Below are 18,724 nucleotides of genomic sequence, written 5' to 3' on the forward strand. Positions count from 1 at the left end.
AGTGTAAGTGAGTGGTTGCGTGCAAAGGTAGTGATAATGTGGGGTGTTGAGCGGTGCCAAAATAAACAAGCCACAAAATGCCACAACCAAAAATACAGTGTGTCTGCATGGAGAGAGTCTCTCTAATGAATGGGGGAAAGGTGTATTTATCCCTGGGACACACCCGAGCCCAGGTGTGTTCCATTTCACTGACTACCCATCTTATTAAGGAAAACAATAGCAAAGAGAAAGAATTCGGCAGACAGAGTGGGAGGGTCGTCACATATGTGATTTTGCAATAAGGCAATTGCAAATTGCCTGGTGGTGAGAGAGAGGGGGGTGGAACATATGCAAGTCATTAGCAGTTTACTACTGTCAAACCAGTGTTGAGATGATTTAGCAGGTCTGTCACAGTGCTAAACAAACTCTCTTCATCTATGCTTTGGTAGCTCTGCTCTTACTGAGCATGTTTTCCCGGACAAACCAATCGACTACTGACTGTATCACACCATAGAATTCCCCAGTGGGAATTCTACCATGTGAAGATTTCTGGGAATAGTATAGCGTTGGAGTATAGAACTCTTCAATTTATCAGCAAATCGATTTATTAGCAATTTCACTGAGGGGTGTTTTCATACTTTCTTTGATGGAACAACAGAATACATACTGAAAAAGATGTGAGTTCTATCAACGCCTGTTGACAACACAGCTCAACCTTAAATTGCATTATTTGCGCTATATTGACAGTATAGCCCCCTTTATTTACTGTGTTGGTTTGGTATGCACTGCCCTCACGTTTACCCTGGCTTTAACCCGGCTGCTCCACCTAGATCTCTGTTTTTGGTTTGCGACCTATATTCTATTATCAATTCTACATGATGGCTCTCACAAAGCATTGTGAGGTTGTTGTAGTCTTTCATTAAGTTAAATGTAGTAGTAATCGAACCTGTTAAAACCTGCCAGACCAATACCAACAACCCACAGCGATAGGAGGGGGGAGGAATTCGGTATAAATTCTGATGAGTTTCACTTGCTCTCTCACTCCCGCTGTCACCATGGATCTTAGAGTGATGGTGATGCTGCTCTTTCTGTGTGCTCTGGCCATCACAACCACTGAAGGTAAGGAAGACACTGTAAAACAGGTCTATTCAACTATATTCTTAGGGGGGGCAGATGTACAAAAGGTCAATTGCAGAGGGGCCGGACATTTTCCACATGCGATTATTCTTTGGAAGAACTGTATAAGAAAGCAACGCAACCACCAATAAAGCACTTTTCTTCAAATTAAATGTTGCTGAAACGAATTAGGAAACAAGTGGAGGGCGCTCAACCAACGAGGTGCAACCAAATCATTTGATCATCATTGAAAAGGAAAAGGTGCAAATCTTGCTCACCATTATTTTGTTCAAAAGCCTCTTAAAAGTAATGAGGTCATTTTAAAATAATCTGAAAACTAAGAATCGCAATAAATAACACAAATCAGGTAATGCCAAATTCCAGTCTGAAGGAAGTACAGTATGCTTTGAATTAATTTCCCTCAGTCATTAGATTCGTTTTTTTTTGTCACACTCCCTTCTAACAGAGTCCTTGTGAGTATCAGAGATGGAAACAGAAGGCACGTAGGTATTCCTTAGAGTCGTAGCTTTCAGGAATGCGGTCATAATCTTTTGTATCTTAAACCATACAAATGCTCTGGCCAAATTCACATGCAGAATATTTTATTAATGTATAGAATTGATCAAAGGGACCAGTATAAATTAATACATTTTCAGGATATGGCCCCCTGCCACTTGAACTTCTATCATCAGAACATTTTGCAGTAGTTCTTGCTAGAAAAACAAATATTGATATTTGACAAATCAGAACAGCAGTGATCTAGTAGCCAATGACTTTTACCTATTGGTCGGTCATCAAACCATCACTCCTTTGCATAGGACTCAATAAGTAGCTAGCTGCCTTGAATGTTCATTTTTTGGGGCTGTGTGACAGTAGACACAAGAGCTCAGTGGAAATGTTAGTATTCATGCTGAAGCTTGTGTGTGTGTGTGTGTGTGTGTGTGTGTGTGTGTGTGTGTGTGTGTGCACATGCGATTAAGAGAAAGAGAAAGAAAGAATGAGAGAGAGAGAGACTGGCAGTTATGTTCCCTGAATGGTATTGCCAAAAATTGTTTATTTGGTGGCACAGGCAGGATTATCATTTGTGGGTTTTATCTGTTGTGACTCGCTTACTTTCAGTTGACATTCATCAACCACTAGGTTGTCATTCTACTGTCATTCCATAGTCACAGTTTAAAACAACACAGGTCACTTTAGTTTAAGGAGAATTTACTAGCCTGTGATTCTTGGAGCAACCTAAACTACTACTTCAGCTACCTCTCCAACTCATTGTTCTTTGAAAAAACACTCCTGTTCTACTACAACTATTACTACTATTATTATTACTACTGCTGATATTATTTTATTACCATGCCTACTGAAGCCACTACTACAGATGTATGATCTTGATTTGAGCCAGTTTGCTACAGCAGGGAAATAATCCTGCAGCAACAGGTAATGTTAATTATTATGTGGATTATACAGTAATTAATGGACATTTTTTTGTAGGGGGTTGATACATTACTACAATTACTAACTATTGAAGCCTTTTTAAACCTTGAATATACTACAGGTTTGCATTTCCTGCTGTGCGGGAAAATTCTTAGCAACAAAATAGTGATCAAATTAAGATCCTACATCTGTACACCACGACAAGTTCCAGTAGAGCTGCTGCAATTACCACTACCATCACTTAGGCCACTATTACTGCAACTCTTACAACTGATGGTAAACATTGCAGGGGGCATTCCTAAATGCTGTGTGACGACATCTATGGACATTCCCACCAATGTGCTGAGGAAGGTGGAGAGAGCAGAGATGCAGAGAAACAATGGTGCCTGTGAGATCAACGCACTCGTGTGAGTTCATCACAATACTGACTAGAGTAGACTAATTGTAGTATCCCACTTACACATTTACTGTCATTGAAAACTGTCATGGTGTTAGTATTCCACTGTCTGATATAAATTATGTTAAAGTTCAGAACAGTCAAAATGATGTTTTTCATGAAATTGGATGATATTCGAAGGTATGATGATCAAAGTATGAAAAATGACTGTCACTTCTACATTGATAACCTTTTATCATAAAGTTACTGGTCCCCTCCCCCATGTCAAACACTTAGCTTCATCATTAAAGGGACAAGTTGACATCACCTTAATTCTCATTTTAATACACCAATGGCAACATGATATTCTCGTATCTCTTACCGCCTTGTTTCCCCTTTCATCTGTGTCTGGCGTTAGCTAGCTTCTGGCTAGCTAGGTCTTCAGCCAGCGTGGAACAAAAAGGGGGGGTTGTTCAAAACATACGCAGTTGTCAAGTCAACTCACCTGTCAGTGCTGCTGTGAATCACATCACAAATGACATGCCAAAAAGGAGATGTGTATGACATTTGTTTGTATCATTTGATGCAATTTCAATGTTATTTGAGTTGCTTTGTGTATCAACAAATTTGCTGGGGATCATTTTACTGCAACGCTACTCACTGCATCCAAGTTACTTGGCATAGGCGTTTCAAAGAGCTGTCAGTAAAGGCGAGCTCATGAACATAAGCTCCCTGCTCACTCAGCCTGTCTATTCATACTTTCCTGGTAGTTAGCCATGAAAGAAAATGTATTTTTCAGAATGACAGTTCAGGACCTTTGAAGACCCTCTATGTCAGATGGTGACCTGAGACAATGACTGTCTTTTCTCCTCCATTCCCATAGGCTGCACGTGAAAGGGAAGAAGTTATGTGCCCACCCGAAGGTAAAGAGAAAGCTGAAGAGGATGCAGAGAAAAAAGGACGGAAAACAGAAAAGGCATTAGTGCTCTGTCAAGTGAGGGAACTTTTTAATGTGAGGCTAATCCCCTTGTGGACAGACTACGTAAACATAACTGGCACCTGACAAAATGATGCAACATTTTACTTCTAGGTTAACTGAGATTAATGTGCAGCAGCTTGACTTTTCTTTCATGTCTTTTTAGACATTTTCCTTGGATATCATTATGTGTTTTGGAGGAGTTTTGTAAAAGCATTACTATGTGTGTGAGGCAGAAACCTGTGGTGTGTGTAATAAAAATCTAATACATGTCTACATGTAATCCACCAACTAATCTATAGCATTCGCAAAACTGTTTTCTACTTATTCTTTGTATAAATAATCAAGAGCTGTGATATCTGAAATAAAATCTATACTTATCCCAAAACATTCTTGTGTTGTTGATTTTTGTATAAACTGCAATTATATTCCTTTGTAGAAAAGCCACATGAATTTCACATGTGATCTAGTGTTTTACATAACATGTGACAACATGTAAATGCAACATTTGATAACATGAAACTACACATGTGAAAACATTTGGGATTCAACATTTAAACGTGATACCAGGAAACTACACGTGAAAACATTTGGGATGCAACATTTAAACGTGATACCAGGAAACTACACGTGAAAACATTTGGGATGCCACATTTAAACGTGATACCAGGAAACTACACGTGACAACATTTGAACGTTTTTTTACATGTGAAAGTGAAAATTCGATTTCCATGTGAAAGTTTTTCACATGTGAAAATTCTATTTCACATGAGAGACTACGATTTTCACATGCAAATGTTTTATACGTGAAAGTGCAAATCTGATTTTCACATCTGAGAGTTCATATGTGAAAATGCTAATTTTATTTCACATGCAATTTCACAAGTGAAAGTTGAAAACATGTTATTCTCCTTACATGTGACAAAGTGCACATTCATTACCTATAATACATCTCTGCACTTAGCAAAAGAGTGCCATCAATTTGAGGGGTTCTGTATAGTTGTCTAATGTTGGTGGAGCATATTGTTCTGTTTTAATGCTATTCCTGAATCACTATGATAAATATAATAGTTTTTCTTGAGTGTGTTCTACAAAGCTGAGATTTACTTTGAAGGCCAAAGTGTAGGAATACAGATGAAGTCAGTGATTGACACAGACATGGCGGCATAGCAGGAATATTGGAATTCTGTGAACCAGGAGGGTGTGAGTTCAAATCCCAGGTGATGACACCTTGAATGATAATTTATGTATAAATATTCAAATATGTAACTTGAAAACACTGTGTTTTTTTCGGTATGTTCCGGAGACATCCTAACAACTCATTTTTGTTTGCAGGGCATCATGTGAAAATGTTAATTCACATGTGGAAGGTTATCTGAAATATCATCACATATAAAGTGTTCCAAAAACACATTTTCACATGATTTCACATCAGAAATTTCACATCTGAAATAAAATTGTACATGGGCAAAACCTGTGATTTGTCACGTGTGAAATCATGCAGTCTTTCCGTAAGGGTTGCGTTGCGATCAGTCAGTCACGCTCATTCTGAAGAGGTGTGCAGGCTTTTGCTATAGCCCTGCACTAACCCACCTGATTCAGCTAATTTAGGTTTTTGATCATTTGTTGAGTAGCTGATGTGTTAGTGCTGGGCTGAGACAAACACCCAACAATCTCTCTCTCCAAGACCTGGGTTGGTGACCACTGCCTTACAACCTAGCAACAGCACTTAAACCAAGACCACACACAATCCGTCTGCTAACACACCAGCTCTGGTGTACAACAGAGGCACGTACAGACACCAGTAGAGCCATGTATACATAGAAAACATCAATGACCACACATATGAATAAATGCAACTGACGTGTGTATCTGGAGCACTCAGAGGAGTGACATTTGGTTGTGGTGTGTTTCTGTGGGTCACTATGACCTGTGAAAATGCTGAGGTGGTCCAGGAAGAAGGTGACCTTCATAGCAAAGCCAGCTGCTTGTGAGTAAAATGGCGTCCCTTACTTAACAGAACTCATTCACAACTTTGCCAAAGCACATAGATTTATTGCTAGGGGTGGAGGAGAAAGACCGGATAAACAAGATAAGTAACCTCTGCTTCAGAGTGATTACTCTACACGTGTGAAGGAGGAGAACACAGGTCTACTAATTAGGAAGATACTTTACCTCCAGGACCAAAATGACCAAATGTAGCAGTACATGAGCAACAAAACAATATATTCAATGACAAAAAAAATGCCTCCTCTCCTTCATCTGCAATGATCAACAAAACATGTGAAAGGAATACGGTAGGATGGATACCCAGGTGTCCATGTCTTTCACATCAATCTAGACGGAGAGGAGAGGAAGTCACTATTTAGACCCACCTTGGTATTCCATTCTTCCTTCCAGGGATAGAGATGTGGAGGCTGTGCTTAATTAAGTCTGTGAGGCTGGAGAAGCAGGAAGTAGAGAGAAAGGGAGGAGAAACCACGGCTGGCTCTAGCCTTTTGGAGGCCCTAAGAGAATGGGTCGGGTGGCGAATGTCCTGCAATTCTACACATTTTGCCATGACTTATGCCATATTAATGATATCTCAGTGAGCGTGACGAGCAAAATCAATGTGGGTCCCCCTGGCTGATGCACATCCACATTTCAAACTTACACCTTACGTATTCTACTATTCTAACTCTTAGCCTGGGACCAGACCAGACCAGATATCTGATCCCAGGCTACAAAAAGAGAGGTGCAAAGTTACAGGCTGCAAGTGTAGCAATATAAAACAAAATGACACAATGGCGCCCCCTAAAGGAACCACTTGCCTTCCTTTTGAAGATGAATATTGACAGTGAGAATTTTACAGCTGGAATAGGTAATAAATCATGAACTACTGTGTCATGGTGCACCTTACGTATTCTACTATTCTAACTCTCAACAGTATGTTGAGACACCGAATGAGTTCCAATTTTTTTCATAAAATGTAAAAAGTTTGTCGCTTATGCCTGGAGTCGGCCCTGGGAGAGACGCTGAGCAGAGGAATACATAGCCTTTTAGCATATTGCTCAGCTCAACTCACTTATCTATCGCCTGCCTACAAACCTGTGTAGACTCAAATGGACTCACTGAATTTCCATTTCACTTCCGGGTGAATATTGAGATTCATTGCAGCACAGTCCAATCCTTCTTTATCCCATTCTAGATCGTCAAGAGAAAATACAAGTGTGGACTCAGACAGACAGATCGAAAGAGATATATTAGAGAGGGGACAAACACTTTTGACTCCCAAGCTCTCTGCCAGCCTGCAGCCTACAGGTTGATCTAACCTGGGAGCAGATCAGATATCCCATTTGGGACCAGACTAGACCAGATATCTGATCCCAGGCTACAAAAAGAGAGGTGCAAAGTTACAGGCTGCAAGAGTAGCAATATAAAACAAAATGACACAATGGCGCCCCCTAAAGGAATTAACAACCACTTGCCTTCCTTCTGAAGATGAATAATGACAGTGAGAATTGTACAGCTGGAATAGGTCATAAATCGTGAATTACTGTGTCATGGGGCAATAAAATAATCATAGCAGCACAGTATCCAAATAATCCCCTTTCCCTTTCCCTTGATGTATTATATTTACATCAATCCTTATCTGTGTGACTGTGTGTGTGTTATGCTTAGTCGTACTTCAGGCAGTCATTGAAATTCCATGTAATTTTACTTACAAGAGATTAGGTCTATATTATAGGGCATAACGTCTATATTTGGCACTATACGGATATCTCCTCCCTTCCATGCAAAAAAGGAAAAGTAAAGATATTGTTTATAATCTTCCAGAATTATGTAATTCCCTTCGCAAATTTCAGCCTGTTTGAACGGTCCCGGCCCACTCTAATTAACGTCCTCCCCTTTTACCAAATGATCGCGACAAAGCCTAAGTGAAAGCAACCGAGATCATTATATATTTTTTTGCGATAACAACTATTCTTGAACTAATGTCTGCCATGTCTACCTCAGCTAATTTTCCAGAACCCGAACATTCCGGACTGTTAAAGTTTTTATCTGCTGCGTTCTACGCTGTCAGTTCTTTTTTGATCATTGTTGTGAACAAAACGATTCTCACAAACTACAGGTAAGGTCGTTTCGTCACTGCAATTATTGTGTACAGAGAGAGGTTCAACAAAAACATGCTAAATTAACATAACAATTTGAGGCTCAAACAGGCAGCCAGTTATCATGGGTTACATGCTGTATTGTATTGTTAATAGGCTACATCTTGACATCTTGATTATCCAATAACATTACTTTCCTTGCTTTTAGATTTCCCTCCTACATGTTTCTAGGAATTGGCCAGGTAGGCTATACTGTATCTTAATTCAGGATTCTTGAGGTAGAAGTTGCACCACAGAGATGTAGGATCAGGTTACCTTCCCGTATCATAACCAAAATCAAACTGTTGATGAAATAAGAACTGACTATTATCAGTAGCGTAACATCAACTACATCACTGAGTGTGGAATTGCCATCTAATTCATAAACAAACTTTTATTTTTTTATTTTTTTACAGATGACTACTACAATCCTCATTCTCTATTTTGCTAAAATGAACCAAACAGTTCACTTCCAAGACTTTGACAGAAGTGTTCTCGTCAAAGTAAGTGATTTCCCTTTATTTTCATCTTCTGTCTGTCACAGATGCATACAACAAAAGGTGAACCACAATGAGCCACAAAAGGAGCCAATGTTAAAAAACAAACATAATTTTGCCATTTGCCAACATGTCAATATAATAATCTTGATTTAATTAATTTGATACATTATGGACATACAGATCTTCCCCCTACCTTTGCTGTATGTTGGAAACCACATAACAGGACTGGCTAGTACAAAGAAGTTAAGGTACAATGGAGTCTAAATGCATGAGTGAAACTTAATGCATTAGTTTCAGATATCATCTCAATTAGAGTCTGTACAATGTAAACAACACTCCCTACTCATAGGGGACTTAGGCCTGGGCGCCAAGCACTTTGTGACAAATGCATTTATAAAAAAGCAGATCAAATATGAATGATTGATTGATTGATCCATTGATCCTTTTACAGCTTACCCATGTTCACGGTATTAAGGAAGTTCACCATATTGATGACAATGATCATGGAAGCAAGGCTATTGAGGTTTGTGGCCATTTTTCCACATGTCTACTGCACTGTAATAACTGCACATCTTTTACAGTTCGGCCTTAAAGTATTAACATGTTCATTTACATTTCCTCTCCAGAAAAACATTCCCTAATCGTCTTATCTACAGTGTTCTGGCCATAGTTTTTGGAGCTTTGGTGGCTGCCAGGTAGGTCCAACAGATTGCCAACCCTGATATGCTACTAATACACTTTCACACGGTTAACATGTTCCTGTCCGGTGAGCTACCCTCCTTCAGATATTACCTCTGAAAACATCTATAGTACTTCAAAGGAATCACTGATTATCTTCATTACCACTATGAATCAAATGCACCACTTATTTTCTCCAATAGCTCTGACTTGGCTTTTGATGCAGAGGGCTACGCGTTCATTCTGCTTAATGATGTCTTCACTGCTGCCAGTGGTGTGTACACCAAGAAGAAACTGGGAACTGAGGTAGGACACATTGTAGCCACACTATATGTCCTCCACTTGTTTTCCCTATTAACATGTAGACCAGGGCAATTAAGAAGGGATAAAGAATTGATTTAAGCACGTAAACATATTTTTTTATTTATTTTTACCCCGTCGTCAAATAAAACAATTCCCAGAATGGGTCTGGGTACTGTGACAATACCAAGCACCTGGACTACATTCTCCTTACAGGTAGATACTTCCCGTTTTCAGATTAAGAGATTCTTAAACAGGCACAGGAGAATACATACATATTTCTACGGCAGGTTGAATGAATCTAGTCCTTAGCTTTGCAACAATCGATACATTTACATCCTGCATGTTTACATTCCAGCCAAGTGAGGAAAGGTGAAGTGAGGTGTTGCTGAAAGAGTCACCTTTCTTCTATCGCTTACAATGTATAGGGTCTGAATTGGCAGGATAACGACTCACCTAAACGTGGCCAGGCTACGTGACGTTGATTCATTTGTTTGGATGCCCACCCTTAAAGTAAACACTGCAAAATGCGTAACCTGCCTCCACTGTGGATCCCTGGATCTTTACGCTCCAGCAACACTATCCTCTTATGGTTGAACATTTGAGGAGTTGAATAGCAAAGTGTTTTGTGTAATTCGGATTCACATGAAATAAAGTTTTCTATTTTTTTAAAGGGTCTTGGAAAATATGGGATCTTATTTTACAATGCATTAATCATCGTCATCCCAACTCTTCTGGCAAGTGCATTTACTGGGGATTTACACAAGGTAAATGGATTCCTTGTTTTCTCAGGATAAGCATCGCTTTTAGCCACAGATCTAGGATCAGTTCATTCCTGTCTGTCTGTCTGTCTGACCCGCTGTCTGTGTGTTTGTTTTCCGTTGACAGGCCATCACATATGAACACTGGTTGAATGCCCCCTTTGTTTCCTGCTTCCTTATTTCCTGCCTCATGGGGTAAGTCAGTGTACAAATGACTCAAAACGAAACTGGCAGCGTATCCCTTTTTATATGGCTGTTAAAGGGGGATTATTCAACTTCTGTCATTTGATATGTTGTGGTTCAACATTGTAAGAGCAAGATGTGTCTCAAGGAAGTGTAGTCTCCATGAGGATATCCTTCCTCAACAACTGGAGGCGGAGCAGAACACTGAGACACGTCCCACTTTAGCCATGATGTTGTCCCATTGGGCTCAATCGTTGCCAACACAACCTCCCCTAACAAATCTTAGAACATATTAAAAAAGTCATACAAAAGGCCCCTACTACCATTCATTGTAGAGCAATATTTCATAAACATATTAGAAGGGCAAGTAGCAGCCAAAAAAAGAGGTGTCTCAGTTACATAAAAGGTTTCAAATGACCACTTCTGAACACACGTGGGATGTTAAAGGGAAATGTGAACTAAAAAATGAATGTGGTGGTGGAAGGTGAATCACGGGAGAGAATTTGTGAAAGCAGTCACAAATGCAATAGTAGCCCAGCGTGGAGGGATTTTGACTGAAGATGAGATGCTTTAAAAAACCTTTGTTGACATCGAACATTTGATCAAAAAGCTTCGGCACGATGTTGGAGTCGCTGTGTGGAAAAATACGAGACCACACACACATCTTCTGGTACTGTCCAACGTTACAAGCGTTCTGGAAGAGCATTCAAAACAATAAGTGAAGACACTCCTAGACATTGAGTTGCCACTGAAACCAACATTCATTTTATTAGGGGTATAATACCTTGTAACCTGGAAGATAAAAAAAAAACAACTGTACATATTAAGGGCACTGTTAGTGATTGCACAGAAAATTATTATGTTCAATTGGCTTAAACCACAGCCGCCAACTGTAAGTCAACGGGGGAAAAAAGGACAATTATGGAAAATATGACAGCCAGGTTACAACTAAAGATGGGTACTTTTCTGTCGAAATGGACTCCCAACAGATTGTACCTTGCCCAATAACTGTATAGACAAAAAGGGGGACATGTGTTTGTAGAATAATTCCCTTCATTTAATGACACTGAAATAAACTCCTGTAATTATTAGCATTATTACTTATTTTGGTCCTTTTACGGATGTTTAAAAAAAAAAAACACTGTTTATTTTTATGTCTCTTTCCGTTTTCTTCCAAAAAGTATGATCGTTCACATGGTGTTCTATAATGTATATTTGAACTTGAAAAATAAATCTATGTTAAAAAAAACAAAAGGGGGGGGTCTTATTAATAATAATAAATAATAATCCTAAAAATCATATGAAATGTAAGTATACCATGATAAAAATGTTGCGCCTCTGTTTAAGGTTTGTGCTGATGTATTCCATAGTGCTGTGTAGCCACTACAACTCTGCACTGACCACCACGGTGGTGGGAGCAATTAAGGTAAGAAGAACACATGTGGACCAGTAACATGTGGGTCAATATGTTTGTTCCTAACTTTTCGGGGCTGTGTTGACACAGCTGGGTCAGGTTCAGTGAGCACAAAATGGGGGGGGGGGGGGATGTTTTTAAATGCACAATCCTCTTCTGATCATGTCCTTCTCACAAGTCCACATATCCATGAATACCATGCCAAGGAAACTAGTGTATCAAGATCAATTGTTTTCCGCAGAACGTTGCTGTGGCCTACATCGGCATGTTTTTAGGTGGAGACTACCTGTTTTCATGGACCAACTTCCTGGGGTTAAATATTTGGTAAGGGCGAATTAGTTTCCAAGACGTGACACATTAGCTCAAGAACACTGTTGCTATGCCATTCTGTTTAAGTTATTGCCAAAGTCCAACTCTATAGTTCTCTCTTCTCGTCAGTATATCAGGGGGACTTGTGTATTCCTACCTGACGTTCCACAGCAGCAGCAAACCATCCCAAAGCGATGAAAGCGGAATACAGGGAAACCAGGACCAGCTGATCATTCCCATGATGGAATATTCCACAGACAGACTCCCTGTGAAATAAGTGAATAAACCTGTGATGAACCAGGTGAGACATGATGCCGTAGTCTTTTTCTGTACTGTAAGCAGTAAATACTGCCTTTGGTATCGGCTCCATAGTGGAGCAAAAGTTATAACATTTTGTAGACTTAAATGATCATTATGTTAAATTATAATCATATTTTTGACCAATGTTCATTATTTTGTGTTGCAAGTTAAAACCTGCAATTAAATTGTCTTGTCAAGGGTTTAGCTATACTATAGGTGTTATTACACACGTAAATAGCAATACTATATGTATTATTACACATGTAAATAGCAATACTATATGTATTATTGCACATGCAAATAGCAATACTATATGTATTATTACACATGCAAATAGCAATACTATATGTATTATTACACATGTAAATAGCAATACTATATGTATTATTACACATGTAAATAGCAATACTATATAAATAGCAATACTATATGTATTATTACACATGTAAATAGCAATACTATATGTATTATTGCACATGCAAATAGCAATACTATATGTATTATTACACATGCAAATAGCAATACTATATGTATTATTACACATGTAAATAGCAATACTATATGTATTATTTACACATGTAAATAGCAATGACCACTAGTAGTTACTAACCACCTCTTGAAACCAATGTGTGTGACTGAAAGACATACTGTAGTGTAGTGTATAGAGCTGTATGTTCAATGAGAACTAAACTACAGTTTAGTGATGCAGCTCTTAACAATCAATGAACCTAACTATAAACGTGAAGAAATGAAACTAGCTCCTAGACCATGATCAATGATGGTGTTTATTGAAGACCAACTAGTACCAACAGTGGACTGCCTATAAAGAGAATCTCGGCTTTAAACACCAACAATGTCATCTCCACAGAGCAAGTCAGAACATTTCCTATCAAGGCCTAAAACACACCAATTCTGACTATGGTCTGTTTAACACAGTGGGAGAGAAAGTGAATTTCTCAATCATCTACACATGAACTTCAAGCTCTTGTACTGTAGATTGTGTGCAGTCATTTTTCTCCTTCTCTTTCTCTAACAAACAAGTTAGGGAATATATTAAGTGACGAAACATTTTGAAACCAAATAATAAACAATGAGTTAGAAAAACAAGATATATACATTATACTTGGGTATAATAACACATCATTTGGTGCTTTGACTATCAAATAATAACTGTTGTCCAGTTTAGCCTGTACTCCATCAAAAGATGTATAGGACACGTTATCACACTGGACAGTGTGGTCCATTCAATGTCTAGTTTTATTTACATTTGTTTGAATTGTAAAGTAAAGTGAATTCAATGTGAAATCCTTTTTTTTTTTTACCATGTCATTGGTTAAAAGTTGGGTGAAAAAAATACAAACCAAAATTCCTTAATGTTGATGACTTCTTGTAAATCCAAACAGTTTTCCAAATTGATTTAACGTCATAACATTGCATTAAAAAAAATAATAATTGAAATGTTGTGGAAACAACATTGATTCAACCAGTTTGTGTCCCAGTGGGATACAACATATTGAATCACATATGGCCAATAAAGGAACTGGGTATTGCGAGAAGCACAAACCTAATCAAACAACCAAAACATATATTTAAAAACAATTGACCGTTGATCATAAAACTTTTACACAATGTTAAAAGATGTAGTGTTGCTAACAAATAATAAAATGCCAACGCCAAGCAATCATTACATCCTCTAGACATTTCTCTAGACCGGTCTGATAAGTGGAAACGTTACATTGAAAACGTAATCCATAAAGGCAAAACTTAATAGCAGATAGATACCAGTTCTGCTGCAAAGTGGTGTGACATTCTAATTGCTATTACTTGACATGGATATACTAAATGACCGAGGAGGTACATGATCAATACTGCTCAGTGGAATTATTCAGTATGTCCGTACTCGGAGAAAGCTTGTGATAGCAAATCGTTGTCATCAATAAGGTCAAATAAACATGATGAAATAAATACCTATGGAAGCGTTGATTGCAAAGAAGGCTTGTACGTACACCACCAATGAACGCTGCCACGTCCGTATCTCCAATCAGCTAGCATCTTTTAATATAAAAGATGGCAGCACTCCTGACTTTACATATCCTGGCTCTGCATGTCTTCCTCTTCCTTCTGTCCGGCGATGTGATTTGGTTAGAGCAGGGACGGTCAACGCCTGCACAGCCATAGCTCTAACACACCCGGGTCGACTGATTGTGGTCTAAACTGCCATGATAAGATGACCATTTGGATCAGGTTTGTTAAGGGCTGAGATGGAGCTAAATCTGCTCACTCTGCGGCTCTCCAGGACACGAGTTGTCCCTCCCCTGGGTTAGAGCTACAGGTCTGGGTGGGATTCGTTTGACAGGTGAAGGTGTCAGAGCTTGGATTCTTGTGAAAGCTTGTGCCTAGCTACTACTCTAGAGTGGACTTGCAATGACCACCTCTTCTAACAGTGGGTTGCATCCCAATAGTCTCTACAGTGACTTTCTCCCCTCATCTACTCTCCTTCATCTGCACTGATCTGAAAGAACTAGACAGGTAGAAGCAAAATCCCCTGATAGGCTTCCACAGCATTTCTTTTTCACCTACTGTATCCTGTCACAGTCCAGATCAGAGTATTTAGATACACCTAAGTCATCCTACGTCTGAACGCACCCTGTACCACTCCTTCCATCTGAGCTATAATCCACATATACATCCATTATATGAATAGACACACAATCACAAGCACACAGTATGCTTCACACAATCACACAATATGCTTCACACAATCACACAATATGCTTAAGTTCCGAAGTAAAAGACAGCAAATAACTCGTTACCACCAAAGTGCAAACAAAACAAAACAAAAAAACATTCAAAGTTCCTCTCTCCTCCTTTCTTTAGAAGGCAGAGGAAAGTAAAACATTCATCAAATAATGACATCTACAATCATAGCAGCCCAATAAGGTAACATTGGAAGCTGGATAAGGTGCTTTAAGCTTGTGCCTGCCCCACACTGCAGGTGGAGGATTTCCCTCCACATACTAATCTAAGGTCAGCTTAGCCCCCCCCCCCCCCACTAATGGTTAAGTATTTGGGTAGGGTGAGCTTATCCTAGATGTTTTTCCCTACAGGCAAACTTCTATCCCAAGCATATTGCGTAGGGAGGCAGAAGGGGATTGACTGGGAAAGGTTTCAGGACTGGGATGTGGGCGGGGATTTAGGCAGACAGGTTATTAGCCAGCTCAATGAGCGCCAGGGCACCATGAAGACGCTCCCGTTGCTCTTGGAGACGCCGTCTGGCAGCCCCACCCCCGTTGCCCTTCTCTTCCTCCATTGGATCCTCCTCTTCTTCCTCGTCTGATTGGAGAAACTCCCGGGGGTCCTGCTGCTCCTGGTCCTCCACCCCACCCTTGCCCTGGATTTTCCCTTTGGTGGGCACAGGGGCACGCTGCTCACGGGTCTGCCAGTACCTGCCACAGCACAGAGACAAGGGGGGATATGGTGAGTATTGGGGTGTGCAGAATAGGGTGAGTTTGTACTATACGTCTGATCTGCCTTTCCTCCCTACAGAGTCACCCACTTTGCCAGCCACTCTGCCACAGCCTTATTGTCCACAGACTGGGCCTTGCCTGGTCCCTCTTTGGGGTCCTCTCTCTTCAATCGGGCATACGGGTGCTTTGGGCAGTGCCGGTTAGCGTGGGTAAAGCGACTGCCACAGGCTGCGGAGATAACAGTAACATCCGAGTTAGTGTCAATGCTTTTCCATTTGGTAGATTCTGCATCCCATCTATATGAAAGGTCTCAAGGTACCACCTATGTAAAGGGACAAAAGTGACGATCTAGTTGTGTGCTCACCTTTCTCAGAGCAGACAAAGGGCTTCTCTCCAGTGTGCAGGCGCTGGTGGGTCTTTAGCTGGCCACTCTGGACAAAAGCCTTGCCACAATCAGGGTAGTCACACGGGTATGGCCTCTCCCCTGAGAGACAACACAGACGGGGAGTTGAACTAAAACCACATGCTATTTGTCACATGCTTCGTAAACAACAGGTGTAGACTAACAGTGAAATGCTAACTTATGGGCCCTTCCCTACAATGCAGAGAGAAACGTTCAGAAATAATATACAAATATTAACACAAAGAATAAACACAATGAGTAACTTGGCTATATACACGAGGTTCCAGTACATAGTCGATGTGCAGGGTCAATGCAGAGAGTCCGGTTAGCTATTTGGTTAACTATTTAACTAACTATTTAGCAGTCTTGTGGCTTGGGGATAGAAGCTGTTCAGGGTCCTGTTTGTTCCAGACTTGGTGCATCTGTACCGCTTGCCGGGTGGTAGCCAAAGGAACAGTCGATGACTTGGGTGGCTGGAGTCTTGGTGTTGCCCCAAATGCAGGTTGCAACACAGGGAACAGCATAGTGTCCTGGTAGGCTGGGTGTCCGTGTGTCAGGGCCATCTGTGCTCTGCTCTCACCTGTATGTGTTCTCTTATGGGCCTGTAGGGACTTCTCTCTGGGGAACACACGGTTGCAGATGTTGCAGCGGATGCGACTGGAGGAGCTCTCCCCCTCGTTGATCAACTCACGGACAGTGTCAGCACGCGGGCGGCCACGCCGAATACCGTCCTGGAAACAAAGTTAACTACAGTTTAAATGAACAAATGCATCTTTCTTTACTTTCTGAATAGTTCATGGTGGCTTACAACATCATACTTTCTGTTTGGAATGCAGCATTATTCCAGTAACAATGTTTGTTTTACTAAAACAGTAACTAGTTGTTATGTCGTCTTATACCGATGCTTTATGAATGGCTTCATTCAAAGCAAAAGTTCCCTCAATGTCTAATTCCAACTTCAAATCATTGCTGCCACACATTATATAAATCAACTTGATGATCACTGTCAAATAGGGATACTTGTTTGTCTGGTACAAATGAATGGTGCCAGGGCCACAAGCAGTTAAACATTGTAGCAAGGTGCATGCATTCATTCATTCCATGCACATCCGGTAACATTTTTTTTGCCGCGCGAGGTGACATCACGTGTGACAGATGTTACTGTAGGAAGTGACTGGGTTTTAAAATTCATCATGTCACACCGTGAGCGCGGGCGTTTTTTAAAAACACACTTTTCCTAGTTGCCGTTTCATAAAAATAAAAAAACGATTACATTTCTATTTTTGCGTCATTCAATGATTCAGTGTAGCCTAAAGTTAATTTGTATCTGGCCTTTCCGATGAATGTAACATGATCATCTATATTGTCAAGTTGAAACAATGTAACCTATCATTCATTGCAAAAAGATTAACTACAACAAACAACTGAAAGTTACATGCAAATGCTCATGCATTTATTACGGTGTACTAACAGACACACAATTAATGCAACGTCTAAGTAGGCTGGCTATATGTATAGGCTACTTTCTAGTCAGTAAAACTATCCTAGCCTACTAGATATGATTTCAACTTCAACACAACGTTATTAGGGTAAACAACATGAACAACAACTTCCAACTTATCCTACCTTAAACTGGTCAGAGGAGGCAGCCAGGTCAGCCTCGCTGGCGGTGTTGGTCCCGGTAGGTGAGGCAGCCCCGTTCACCGAGCCTGGGCTCAGACTCACATTATGGGCGTTCTCCCCCCACCCCCACGGGCACCCCATGAAGTCGCTGAATCCAGGGCTGGTCGGCATCAGGGACCCGCTCTTCCTGCGCTTGATCGGGGTGGTCTTGATCACAGACACCAGGACCCTCTTTGGGGAGTCGCTGCAAAAAATGACTTGAGGGTGCTTGTTCTCGGCCATCGCTGAGATGAAGACCGATTTGTTCAAAACTGATAACATCTCAAATTGTATCACAATGGTGTTCAGGAATCACTTTGTCATCCAAAGATAAGCTACTTGATAAAAACGTGTTTAGCCTAACGTTAGCAAAATAGCCTTCTAACAGAAGTTGGGTTAGGCAGCTATACGACTGAAAGTGTCCAACCAAATTCGGCTACTCAATCAGGAGTGAAAATATTCTTCATTTCCAGCGACGTAGAAAACCGCGCCACAATTCCCTATTAAAAATTGCACAAATATTCATTAATTTACAAAAATAGAAAGTCCGATGTTCACAAGATCAATGTGGATACAGCTCCTACTTCTGTAAGTCTTTCCCGCGTTGCAAATCGCGCCTGGGCGGTTCATTTGACAAATCAGTTGAAGGTAAATTAAATCCTCCTACCACATGTATGGGAAATAACCTATTACAAGGGTCAAAGCATGAGGTAAATCCGAACGAGAGCAACACAGTAAC

The 18,724-nt window shown here is 40.3% G+C and overlaps 3 protein-coding genes across 5 annotated transcripts; 2 read left to right on the forward strand and 1 right to left on the reverse strand.

Moving 5' to 3' along the window:
* The first annotated feature begins 998 nt into the window (after window positions 1-998).
* On the forward strand, window positions 999-4,259 carry LOC139412078 (chemokine (C-C motif) ligand 27a). Its single transcript, XM_071158874.1, has 3 exons — window positions 999-1,098; window positions 2,816-2,933; window positions 3,786-4,259. Exons 1-3 carry the CDS (start codon window positions 999-1,001, stop codon window positions 3,883-3,885), a joined length of 318 nt encoding a protein of 105 aa, XP_071014975.1. The 3' UTR covers window positions 3,886-4,259.
* Window positions 4,260-7,707: 3,448 nt separating this feature from the next.
* LOC139411152 (nucleotide sugar transporter SLC35D2-like) lies at window positions 7,708-17,044 on the forward strand. 3 transcript variants are annotated; one of them, XM_071157038.1, is made up of 13 exons: window positions 7,785-7,989; window positions 8,178-8,211; window positions 8,425-8,511; window positions 8,689-8,756; window positions 8,960-9,031; window positions 9,135-9,203; window positions 9,390-9,492; window positions 10,161-10,253; window positions 10,375-10,442; window positions 11,778-11,856; window positions 12,086-12,168; window positions 12,283-12,454; window positions 16,932-17,044. In XM_071157038.1, the coding sequence occupies exons 1-12, from the start codon at window positions 7,853-7,855 to the stop codon at window positions 12,428-12,430; spliced, it is 1,041 nt and encodes a 346-aa protein (XP_071013139.1). In that variant the 5' UTR covers window positions 7,785-7,852; the 3' UTR covers window positions 12,431-12,454; window positions 16,932-17,044. The 3 variants fall into 3 exon arrangements, with proteins under 3 accessions (XP_071013137.1, XP_071013139.1, XP_071013138.1); XM_071157037.1 differs by lacking the exon at window positions 16,932-17,044 and adding an exon at window positions 13,322-13,450; XM_071157036.1 differs by lacking the exon at window positions 16,932-17,044 and having other exon boundaries at window positions 7,708-7,989; window positions 12,283-14,418.
* Window positions 14,124-18,588, reverse strand: LOC139411153 (zinc finger protein 367-like). Its single transcript, XM_071157039.1, has 5 exons — window positions 17,950-18,588; window positions 16,904-17,054; window positions 16,285-16,404; window positions 16,010-16,148; window positions 14,124-15,899 (listed from the first exon to the last, which is right to left on the reverse strand). The coding sequence occupies exons 1-5, from the start codon at window positions 18,265-18,267 to the stop codon at window positions 15,647-15,649; spliced, it is 981 nt and encodes a 326-aa protein (XP_071013140.1). The 5' UTR covers window positions 18,268-18,588; the 3' UTR covers window positions 14,124-15,646.
* Between the last annotated feature and the right edge of the window lie 136 nt (window positions 18,589-18,724).

The sequence above is a fragment of the Oncorhynchus clarkii genome, chromosome 6 (assembly GCF_045791955.1).
Source record: "Oncorhynchus clarkii lewisi isolate Uvic-CL-2024 chromosome 6, UVic_Ocla_1.0, whole genome shotgun sequence".
Lineage (NCBI taxonomy): Eukaryota > Metazoa > Chordata > Actinopteri > Salmoniformes > Salmonidae > Oncorhynchus > Oncorhynchus clarkii.